The sequence below is a fragment of the Nipponia nippon genome, unplaced genomic scaffold (genome assembly GCF_047370975.1).
Source record: "Nipponia nippon isolate SJK-2023a ecotype South Korea unplaced genomic scaffold, ASM4737097v1 scaffold_4, whole genome shotgun sequence".
NCBI lineage: Eukaryota > Metazoa > Chordata > Aves > Pelecaniformes > Threskiornithidae > Nipponia > Nipponia nippon.
This window is the reverse complement of record NW_028262358.1, coordinates 121,423,403-121,435,790: the sequence shown is the minus strand read 5'-3', so window position 1 is coordinate 121,435,790 and position 12,388 is coordinate 121,423,403. Positions and strand designations below refer to the sequence as shown.

The 12,388-nt window shown below is 44.4% G+C and overlaps 1 protein-coding gene across 1 annotated transcript; it reads left to right on the top strand.

Moving 5' to 3' along the window:
* Positions 1-1,711: 1,711 nt before the first annotated feature.
* On the top strand, positions 1,712-10,422 carry LOC104014674 (cytochrome P450 2K4). Its single transcript, XM_009467344.2, has 10 exons — positions 1,712-2,242; positions 2,346-2,585; positions 3,880-4,042; positions 5,406-5,555; positions 6,630-6,790; positions 7,460-7,633; positions 8,673-8,814; positions 8,986-9,170; positions 9,398-9,539; positions 9,871-10,422. The coding sequence occupies exons 2-10, from the start codon at positions 2,403-2,405 to the stop codon at positions 10,056-10,058; spliced, it is 1,488 nt and encodes a 495-aa protein (XP_009465619.1). The 5' UTR covers positions 1,712-2,242; positions 2,346-2,402; the 3' UTR covers positions 10,059-10,422.
* The last annotated feature ends 1,966 nt before the right edge of the window (positions 10,423-12,388 follow it).

Genomic DNA, 12,388 nt, shown 5'->3' with positions numbered 1-12,388 from the left:
TTCTTGAGTTCATGTTAGGTGAGGAGAATTGGGACAGTGAAAAGAATGACTCTTGCTCTACTGAGCCTTGCTCACTGAGATGACTAAGCACCACAAGAACTTTTTCCTATTCCTAAAAGAACCTGGACAATTCTCCTCATGCATCATATAAAACACCACAGAGCAGTGAAGTGTTTGACTATCATAAACTTAACAAACACTTTAGAAACAACTCATCTGGTTCAAGACACGTGTCTAGAGACATTGCTTGTCAGACCTTGGAGGAACTACAAATATTGGCCCAAAGCAGGATCTTGAATCTCCACTTCAAAAGAAGGACAAGGGGAAATGTTCCCAAGCAGGGAAGAAACACTCACAGCCTGTCACTTGTCTCTGACAATCTCACCCAGCTTGGCTCACTCACTATCTGCCAGCACTGCAGGAACCAGAGACCTGCTGGAGGAAATCAGCAGGACTGAGCAGGCAAGGGCCATGGGGTGAGAGGGGTTGCCTCCTTCTCCCACTGCATTTCAAGAGACACCCCTAGTTCCCACAGTGTCCTCCCAATAACCTGGAGAGTCTTGTACAGGCAGGTAAATGCTGTGCTTGTTCTGAAACTCTGCATAGACCTAACCCTGGGCCCATCTCTTGGGAAACAACTCAGAACTGCTGCTTCCTTTCATATCTCAAGAGTCAGCATCCGACTCATTCTTTGTTAATAATTAAATCGCAGATATATGTGGAGAGAATGTCATTCTCAGTGCCTTTTTACCTCCTTGGACGAGGTGGAGTAGAAATAGGCTGAATGGCACATAGCTGGTCATAGGCCCTGGACTTTTTCCAGGACACCTTCCAGGTAGGTGAAATGTGCTGATCTATCCTCCAGATAGGGAGGATAGACCAGCAGGGACAGCAGGGACAGCAGCAGACTCGGGACAAGCAGGTGCAAGAGCAGGCTTGCTCTAGCTCCTCTTCCAGGCTCCCAGCCAGGTGCCTGTGCTCTTTTCCTCTAGGTCTTCATGCCTCCATTCCCTGGGGGGCTGACTCCTCTCCTGTGCCTTTGAGCATGTCTCTGCAGGGATCCTGATGCTTTAAAGAGTCAAGGACCAGGGCTCACCCTGGGCACCTCACCTCACACAGACTTCATGTTCTTGCCTCAAGGTCATGAACAATTTAGTTCTCTACACTTCTACTAGAAAGCTCTTCCAAACACTGTTCTGAAGGCTACAGCTCATCTTCTCTAGTCAGTCTCAGTGAAAGCCCTGGATGATTTCTTATCCATGCCTTCTTCTTTTAACACCTCCTGATGATCATCCTCTTAGACTCTAAGACACACAAGTCAGACTGTACCTCAGCCCTCTTTCGTCAACCAACAGTGGCCATCTTTTCTCAATTTTCCCCTCAGCTTTGGCTCCCCATTCAGAGATAATCATACAAGCTCTTCTCTCCACCTGTCTTCCTGAAATGGTTACTGCTGGATGTCAAAGGCAATTGACACAGCTGAAGATACAGGCCCTACTGTACAACTGGCCCTAGGTTGCCCTGCTTGAGCAGCAGTTGTGGACCAGATGACCTCCAAAGTTCCCTTCCAGCCTCAACCATTATGTGAAAATCAGGAACATGTAAGGCATGGATTATCTGACCAGTTTCAGCTTCTGGTTTTGGCAGAGAAGGTGTCTCTTGCCCTCTATTCACTTTAAAGGAAGCTGAGGCTGTCAGATCAATACAGACAACACCATTTGGAGAGGTCACTCTGACCATACATTTCACTCTGCTTGAACTCCTGCTAGAACAAAGATGTGTGTGCCACGACAAATTATTCAGCTAGCTCAGAGAAGCTTGACACTGAGTTCTTCCTCTCTTGAGTACTTCTGGTCAATGCAGCTTTCCACTATAGCACCTACAATGCATCAAGGCCATAAATCCACATTCAGGTTACTCAAGCGTAATCTTCACAGCTGTCTCAGATCCCTAGTCAGATGAGCTTCTGCTCTTCTCAAGACCTGGCATCCCCAACATCTTCCATAAAGAGAGATGGGAAAGCCTGAGCAACCAGTGGAACCTCCTCCTTCTTCTCCCAACCCATCCCAGTCTCAAAGTTCAAGGCAGTGTTTGAGTTGCTGTTTCTAAATTGGACTTATGCCCACAGACATTTGTGCCAAGGCACAGGACTAGTTTAGACATCACCTATTTAAACAGTAATGAGCACAGGGTAAAGTGAGCACACATGGTGGTGAGAGTGCCTGGTAGGGACTCTCCAAGGGTAAAACCCCAGACAGGCATTTCTACCATTTCTTAATGGTGAAGCTCATACCTCAGTATGTGTAGAAGTGCCATTAATGCTTGAAACTCTTACGTTCTGACAGGAGATTGCGCCTTTGCCTGAATTTTCATCTTCTCAGCTAAGCCTTTGCTGAAAGACAATGGATTGGGTCAATCTTGTTCCTGGAGGGTTACTGTTTATACTCATTCTGCTGATTCTGAAAAGACAACAGGACTGGAAGAGCCATGCAAGAGAAAACTTCCCCCCAGGACCCAGGCCTTTACCCATCATTGGAAATCTGCACATTATAGATCTGAAGAGACCTTACCGGACAATGCTAGAGGTAACTTCTGTTGTTCCTTTTCTTAGAGCTCTCTGTCTAAGGCAGTCTCTGATGCCCCAAAAGGGGGTACAAATTTTTCTCTGGACAGGTAGATGCAAATGCAGCAGAATTAATTATCTGCAGTAACTGTTCTTCCTATCACATGATCGTGTCAGTGCAGAGGAATTGACTTCCAGCCACATCAAGAGAATTGACCTGTTTCTGTGGAACACAGGAAATGCTGGGGTTCTTCAGACAAGGGTAAATAGAAGAGAGGGGCCCTACAGTTCCTACAGGAACTTCCACCAGCGGCTGCTGAAATATTTAGGAAGGAGACCAGAACTTTCTGGAGGCTGTTTGGTGGACTCAGCCATCAGGGAACTGGCAGAAAACAGTTGATCCTCTCCCTTCATCCTCACCATGAAGGAGGAACTTTCCTGGTTTCCCAAAGCAAAGCAGGAAACAAACAAACACTGCTTATTCTTTCATATCTGGTGGCAGTAAACTCCAGGACTTCAGGGAAGATGGTGTGTGACAGTCAGATAGTGTATGATTTTTGGCGTCATCTCACTGCACTACTCCTCAAAGCCATGAACAGCAAACCTAAGTGTTTTAGACAGTTTCTGTACCCTGGTTTACTACCACCTTGAAAACTGGTCTCCTTCTGGGTTGGGAACATTTCCAACATATCCTCTATGAGTTCTCAGCTTCTCAATCAAAAGTTACCTACAGAGTCCGTGTAGTGGACACAGTTACCTCATAACTCAAAATGAAGCCATTCTTAGCCTGCTTTCCTGGATTTCATTCCCATCTGAGCCATGCAGTCTATTCCTGCCTGGTTGTGGCTGCAGCTCTTGCACCTTGTCACTAAAGGCAGTAATTCCAGATGCACGTAAAGGCATAACTCCAGACTATTTAAAAGTTGTTACTCATGATTCCAGATGATTTGTACCTCCCCAGATTTGTATACCAGGAACTGAACAGGTTTTGCCATCAGTGCTGAGAAATTCACCTTCTATTTGTCTCTTCAAAGGAACACAGGGTCAAGCCTGTCTGCTCTTCAGCCTTTCCTTTAGCCTCTCTAAAAGTCTGTTACTCAAATACCTAACAGAGGATTACAGACCCCACTGTAGTTCTTTTTCTTCATAAGAGGTCCAACATTTGTATGAGAAATTCTCCACATTTTGCACAGTGAATGAAAAGCCAATGCCATGCAGAAAAGAGAACATTAAACCTGCTGAAAAACAAGTATTCTGAGTTTGCTAAAAATCATCTGAAAATCATCTTCTTTTATTGTCCCTTTTCATCCCCCTAGCTATCCAAAAAGTATGGCCCAGTCTTCAGCATTCAGATGGGACTAAGGAAAATAGTGGTGCTATCAGGATATGACACAGTGAAGGAAGCTCTGGTGAACAAGGCAGGTGCATTTGCAGGGAGACCTAAAATACCACTCCTTGAAGACATAGGAAAAGGAAAAGGTGAGTGTGCTGTTCTGTTCCCCACACACCTGCCTTCTGCAAAGAAGAATGAGACTCTCCATGGAGAGGAGAATGCAGAAAGTCTCACTTTGTTTTGCTAAGCATGTGAGGCAATGGAAATGAGGGGGAAATTGAACAATGTGTGGTGATATTCATCGGGGATAAGGAGAGATGATACTCTTAATTAACACATAAACACATAATTTAGAGGTCTGAATCTGCAGCTGGGTCTTCCCTTAGATGTGACATGTTGAGGAGCTGACATGGGGACATCTCCTGATCTCTTCTCACAAAGGCCACCACTGCAGCTGCCCAGCTGTCAAACCCTTGCCACATAAACCCAATACAAGCTGGCAGAGAAGTGTCTACTACATCATCGGCACTATCTCCAAATAGTCCTTATGAGATTGATATTATTGAATGCTTATTTTAAATTTTCCAGTTCAATTTACATTTGAGAATAAATCTCTCTTAAAGAGTGAATAAATAATAACCAAAGCCTTTAGTTTGCTTCCCCAGAGAAAGTTCACTCTTGCTCTGAGTTATTCTGGTTCAGATTTTACCCTCCACAGGTGTTAGATCCTGAATTTGATCTTTCGATTCCCATAAATGTTGATGGGATACATGGAAGTAGGGACATGGGAGATTGTTGTCTTCTGACAGGAAAGCAAGGGTGAGCACTTTTGTATCATGTGACCAGTTCTGAGTAACCAATGTATTGTTAAAAGCCAACCTATCTGCAAATGTTTTTGTTCCTCACTAGGGACAGTTTCTTGAACAAGACTCTAAGCAAGAATAAGAGATCATGATAGGTGCAAGGAGAGTAAATAGCAGCACCAGCTTGACCAAAACTTCTCTGCAGATGCCACTGAGAATTCTCTGCAGCTTTTCTAGTGTGTAGGGGGGTGGGATTACCCCCACCAAGTGGAGAGATTTTTCCAAACACATGCCCATATTTGAGGTTTAATTTACTCTCTACAGTTTACATAAGAACACAGGCACTCTTGAGAGAGGATGCATCTCACCTAAGGGAGACATCTAAGGTTAATGAGCATACTCATCATCCCAGGTGATGTCCCAGAGGCACAAATCCAACTCTCTCTTCTAAACAAAGCTGAACAAAAGCTCTCATGTCTCAGGGCACATCAGACACCCCATGAACTCAGAATGGTGGCTGCTTCCCTCAGAGCTGTCTCCTGATATATCTTTCTTGTCTTATTTCATTCTATGTGGGGACACAACATGTCTTGAGAGCTTGACAGGTTTCCTGCCAGCACTCATCTTTACCAGGATTCAGGGTAGACGAGGAATCTTTGCTCTCATGATGAAATTTCTATTTCTGTGTTTTCATTTGCCATTTCAGGAGTTATATTTTCTGATGGAGAAAACTGGAAAGTGATGCGAAGATTTACTCTTACAACCTTACGAGACTTTGGAATGGGCAAGAAGGCCATAGAGGATCGTGTTGTAGAAGAGTACAAATGCCTGGCAGACATCATTGAGGCACAGAAAGGTGGGGGGAATCTTACTTTCACAACACTGATTTTCCTCAAGCTTCCTACAAAAATGCCAAGGGTCAAGGAAGAAGACCCTCTGAACTCTTTCAGAGATCTACCTTTCTCCAGCATCCATGCTTCAAGGAGTTTATACGGGCTGTCTGTCTCTGTCTCTCTACCTGGCAATACCCTGACATGCAAATGAAAAGCATTCGTTGAGGCATTGGAAATCAAACATAGAGTCACACATCAAACAGCACATCTGAGAATAGTAATTTGTTCTTCCATGTGCAGTGCCTTTGATTGATTTAGTGTCATTGGGAGAGCAGAAGGCTATTGCAAGGACTTGCATACCTGTAAGAAAAAATTGATTGTCCCTAAAGCACATGTCTGGGAAACTGCTTCCAATAGGAAGCAGAATGTCCAGTTACACATTTCACCAGCATCATCCAAGATTATTTCTCACTAGGCTCAGTTATCAACAGCAGGACTTCAGTAAGTAGCTCTTTCGACCAAGCAGACTCAGGATAAAAACAGATTTCTACATCATCATTCTAGTTCAGGTTTCAAGTCCTCACCTTGAACCCCTGAAAGCAGGAGCGGTATTCAGTTGGAAAGGAGATGCACCAGAGGGATCTAGAAGCTGTAGAAGTGAGAGCCCCAGCAGGAAAGATTGAGTGACCAAAAGCTACTGAGTTAGGAGACTGGGCCTAAAGGGACACAGTCCAACTCTCAAAGAATAGTGGTGACAAGAGACAGCCCCGGATGGCATCAATGGGTGAAGTGAGAATGCTGAGTTTCTCTTATACCAGGAAACTTTAAGATCATGTATGCCTAAACAGAGCAGCCTGGGGAAGGGCCACAAAGACCCAGGGCCGCAACAGTTTTGGAGAAAATGGAGGGGAGCACAAAAGACTTGCATTCATTCTCTGGTCTGTCGAAATGTTGTGTGAACCCTGAAATGGGGGAGCCTTTCCTCCTGCCAGCTATGTACTTATCATGTTCCAGTCTTCACTGAGCCTCTGCATGCTACTTTAATTAATTAGAATAACCATTGACTTTGGTGTTTACACCTCCTTTTCCCATGCTAGGGAAGCCCCTTGAGATGACTCTGATGATGAATGCTGCTATTGCTAATGTCATCGTATCCATATTGCTTGGAAAGCGATATGACTATGAAGACCCCACATTCAAAAGGCTCCTGTCATTGGTGAATGAAAATATCAGGATTTTTGGAACTCCATCTGTTTCGGTAATTCATACGGTTTGAATATTGCTCTTCAAAAGCATGATTATACAGTGGTATACAGAGATACACCTCTCCAGCGTTGATCATTGCAACACATTTATCTGTACGTGACAAACATACCCTGAAATGGCAAAAAGTGGACCTCTGATGCTATTTATGGATTTCTCTTAGCAGCACAGCCTGGGAATTTATAAGTTCCTTCTTTCATGAAGAACTGAACAACATGTAATACGATACAAGTCCCGATTGTGTCCCCTAGCAATAGAAGTTGATCATTATTCCCCATCTCCCATTACAAACAAGGTTAAAATCAGTGTGGGAATGCCTGTAACTGCCTCTTAAACTTGAGACTCCCAATTCCAACCAGCATGGAGAAGGAGAGATGAATTCTCTAGGAGTGTAGAGGTAGGAAATTGTGTCAAGGACATATGCACAAACATGGGATTTCTAGGAGATCATCAACTAGTGTGATTAATACTCAGTCTAAGAGAGAATAAATTTTAACCATTTTACACAGTTGGCCAGGGAAAAAGGAGGACAAACTAACATTGCATCTTGAGTATAAGGCTATGCACCATTTTCTGTAAGGGCTTTTCTTAATATATGCTGTTGAACTGTGGTGCATCCGCTTAGCAGCTGTTTTATCTTCCTCACTATCTCTGCATCTTGCAGATGTACAACATATTCCCACTCCTTGGATTCCTCCTGAAGGACCACAAATTTTTTATTCAGAATGTAAAAGAAATCAATGCTTTTATCAAGGTGACTTTCATAGAACATCTCAAAGCCCTGGACAGAAACGACCAGAGGAGCTTCATTGACACTTTCCTTGTGAGACAACAAGAGGTAATTGAATCCTAGCAGCTTCTTCAAATCTCCTCACTTTCCTTTCAAGGCTTGGTAGACAAACAAATATTCTTCAGCAGAGACGTAGCACATGCAAATGTCCTACCAGAAACTGTGGTCAGGCTAAAAGACTGTGCAGTCATTTCAGCTAGGAGATAAATTGATCACGGACAAGCTTCTTTTATGAGTCCCCAGTAATTTATCAGGAAAATACAAAACACTATTGCAGCAAGCAAAGTATGAGAAGCTGTCCTTACCTGCAGTTTAAAATCCTTTTCTGTACACCAGCATTTCTGACTCTTTTTAAATTCATATCCCCCTTCATAGAGATATACCCAGGGAAAGCTCTAGGCCCAGGACTCTTCAGTACATATTTCTTGGTTTCAGTTGCCACCTCACACAAGATTTCATTTACCTGCTTCATCAAAACTATACTTTTACCGTTCTTGTAAAAATGTGGCAGTGTTTGTATCCAATCCTCGCCTCCATGTGGTATGGCCTCATGCGGTTTCAGCCCAAGTCTGCTATAGCAAAAGCATAGGTTGGCTGCTGGATTGCAGGGGAACATGAACAACCCTTCTAGGCTCTCTTTTGATGCTAGTGGCAGGTAAAGGCAATATCATCATGGGCTAAGTTGCCAGTAACTCTTGAGTTCATGTCAAAACCCAGCTCTGACAGCAAATTTATTCTGCTTCCCAACAAATCTCACCCTGCAAGATGCTCTCCTCCATGACCCATGGGCAGAAAAACTCTGAAGCAAATGATTGACTCACATGGGTGGCCCCAGTGACTACTTGCTCTTTTCCAAAACATTCTTGTCATTGTTGACATTATCCAAGCTGAAGACCCTTGTTGACTTGAGTGTGTGTTCTTGTGGGCAGTCCAAACACTCTATCTCAAGACTCAGCTTAGAACAGGTTTCTCAGAGTGTTCCCTCAAAACCTTCTTATTCTTTACACCTAACTCCTCCCTGAGGGCTGCATGTGAAAGTTTTTCCCTGTTCTCCAATGAAAAAGTTATTATTGTTTCATATCTCCAGGAGAATGGAAACGCCAATGGATATTTCCATAATGAAAACTTAATTGAGGTTGTGAGAAATCTATTTATAGCTGGCATGGAGACCACATCCACCACTTTGCGCTGGGGCTTTCTGTTGATGATGAAATATCCTGAAATTCAGAGTAAGTGGAAACTAGGCAATCAGCAGCTTCCTTCTCATCAGGTCACCTCACATGTGACTTCACATTGAGCAGGGCTGAACAAAAAGTGAATTCTCCACATCCCCCTATTCCTACGAGGAGAAAGAGACATTCAAGTGATCTATCTATGTATGATCCCTATTTTTTTCACAGAAAAAGTCCAAGAAGAGATAGAGCAAGTGATAGGGTCAAACCCCCCACGAATCGAGCATCGAACTCAAATGCCATATACGGATGCTGTTGTCCATGAAATTCAAAGGTTTGCTAATATCCTGCCATTGAATTTGCCTCATGAGACCACTGCAGACGTGACCCTTAAAGGTTATTTCATTCCCAAGGTGAGACAATTTCTGCACTTTTCTTCCCTCCATTCCCCAGTGTGACACATCTCCCTTTCAAGTCCTGCTTGTGTCCAAGGATGCTTGCTCACACTGGGGTTCTCACAGCTATTTTGGCAGGAGGTCCTCTGTTAAAGTGGGTGTTTTGAGCTCCAACATTCACCATCGCTCTGATGGTGACAGCAACATCATCCTCAGTGCAATAACTGTTCTGCCTTGGCTTGCAGGGAACCTACATTGTCCCCTTACTGGCCTCTGTCCTGCGAGACAAATCCCAGTGGGAGAAACCAGATGTCTTCTACCCTGAGCATTTTCTCAACTCTGAGGGGAAGTTTGTAAAGAAAGATGCTTTCATGCCTTTTTCAGCAGGTATCTTTTGATTTGTTAGTGCTCTGAGGGGAACTGGACATCTAAGACTCCTTTCCCATTGGAGCTGGTCTCTCAGACTCTTCCCAGAGGTCCTCTCCTCCTCTCCTCTCCTCTCCTCTCCTCTCCTCTCCTCTCCTCTCCTCTCCTCTCCTCTCCTCTCCTCTCCTCTCCTCTCCTCTCCTCTCCTCTCCTCTCCTCTCCTCTCCTCTCCTCTCCTCTCCTCTCCTCTCCTCTCCTCTCCTCTCCTCTCCTCTCCTCTCCTCTCCTCTGACAACAGCTCAAGAAGCAGATCCCACTGACTTTCTTGTGGCCGTTCTGCATTTTGTTCCAGGGCAGAGGTCCTGTGCTGGAGAGACTCTTGCCAAAATGGAGCTCTTCCTCTTCTTCACAAGCCTCCTGCAGAGGTTCACCTTCCGTCCTCCGCCTGGAGTTTCCATCTCAGACCTGGACCTCTCTCCCTCCATCGGGCTCACCATTGCCCCTGTGACTCATGAGGTCTGCGCAATCCCACGTTCCTAGGGTTTTTCTTAGTCATCTCCTTTTCCTGAAACACCAAGATGAAATATCTGTGTCTCTAGTACCCACGTGGGAAGTTTGGTACTTCTGAATCCAATAGGGGATTTTTAGCCCAAGCACACCTTGACTGTCCCTGTCACACAATCCACCCCATGACCACAGTCATGATCCAACTGGTTTCTTTGGCGTGGTGGTACAGTCACTTCTTGCCTCCAAAGTTAAAATGGGGAGGGGACACAGTGTTCGTGCGTCTAACACCCACTGTGGATCATCATTCTTCAAGTCTTTCAGATGTTACAAGGTATTGTTAGCGATCAACCAGTCAACAGTCAATCCACAATAAACTATCATCAACCATGTAACAATATCAGACATTATAGCAACAATTAACAATAGCAATGGGTGAACATATGAACACCATCCTGCGGTTGTATTGAGACATCTAACATACGGATAGGGTTCAGTGGGGGAATGTCAATTGCACGGGTCAGTTTTAGGGGCACGCCAGTGTCACAAGTGGGATTTAGGGGGGCGTTAGTTTCAGGGGTGGGAGCACTGAAAGAGAGCATACTTCACGGTGGACATGGATTTCATTATGGTGCTCTTAATGCAGCTTATAATAATAGAAATTACAACAATCACAATTATGATCATTATCAAAGATTGAAGGAGGCTAGTCAGCCTCCCTGACAAGGAAAAACCAAACAAAAACTTTCCCCAGCCAATTAGTCCCAAAAACTTTCCCCAGCCAATTAGTCCCTAGTGCAGTAGTGATTTCTCTTGTGTCTTTGGCTATTTTCTTCATTTTATTCATCTACTCTTGTAGCGACACTGAAACGTTTGGGATGTGGACGCAACAGTCGCCTACCAATAGATTCAGCTTCCTGCATACACCTTTCTCCTTCAATAGGATTAAGTCTAACACAGCTTGGTTTTGAATAGTCATCTTGCTGTTTTCTTGTAATTGGTGGCTTAAGAAGCCTATGCTGTTATGCGTAGAGTTTATTAGTGCCTCTAGCTGCAGGCTGCAGCTCAGCTCTAGAATAGAGCTCTAGAATAGAGCGTCTGTTTCATACTGGAGTGATCCCCATTCCAAAGATTGACTCCAACCACCACCCAGTCCTCATTGGAGCATTTTTCCACCCCTTCCATACATCCCTTGGCATGCAATCCTACCATTGCTGTGGTATGGGCCCTTCCCAGTAGGTAGGACAGAGGGAAAGCACAGCTACTGTGCAGGTCAGTTTTGGGATAGATGGGTATAGCCAAGAATACAGGCAGCCATCAGAGCACACCCACACTAAGTTAGGAGGTGTGGAGACAAAAGATATTTGGCACGAACGTGGAGCAGATGTGAGAGGAAGACAATAGTCTCTTTTAAGGCAACTTAGGACAGAGGGATGTGAAGAGCTGGTATTGCTGCATAAGCAGCCTTATACCAAGGGTTCTTGGGCCAGTGCATATAGCCACAACAGGGTCATCTTATCTATATCCTTATACCCAGTCTCCATTTGGCAGTCCCAGAGTGGAGATTCCCCTGTCGAGTGTGCCTTATCTTTTCCCCCATATCAACTAGATACATAGGTGTACCTGGCCCATATGCAATTGAGCAGGCAGTCAAATGAGTTTTTATTACACATGCTAGGGCATTTGTTATTATCTCTATCAGGATGTTTGATGCACCAAGAAGCATTCAGTGGCTTGGTATACACTAGTGAGTGATCGTCAAAGTCCCATAGAAAGCCGCGTTCAGTAGTTCCCCGTGGAACTTTGGGACAGGGTGTAGTGCCATTGATGCTCCACCCTGTGGTTTTATGGGTCAGTTGAAGAATGTAATTGCATTTGGCATCCCATACCAAACTAGCATTTATCATGCCCAGTGACCAGCTATAAGTCATACAGGTATAGCTCACATCCCTTATGCTTTCCCAGAACTTCCAGCTATAATTTTTCTATTGACCCCGTATTAATTCAAGGGCTAGTGATATGTTGATGTCCTGTACAAAAACACATAAGGAGTCTTCCACTGAGCTGGGGGTGGGTAAACAGACTGTTACTGATGTTAGGTTCATCATCTGCGCAAAACTCATCATCATCTTTGCCACTATGTTACCATCCAGGTCCAAGTCATATGCGTTAGTCGCCACCAATAGGAGCAACAGAATGGTCCATCCCTCCATTGTCCTGTAAGAGAGTACAAAAAAAATGGGCCTCAGTCCCTTGGGACAGGGCTTTTGTGTTAGAAGTCTGGGACTATCCACTGGGCGCTGATATGATGGGTTTTTCTGTTTTCATCTAAAGCCTCCCAAGCGTACAGACCTCTAGGTTTTGCT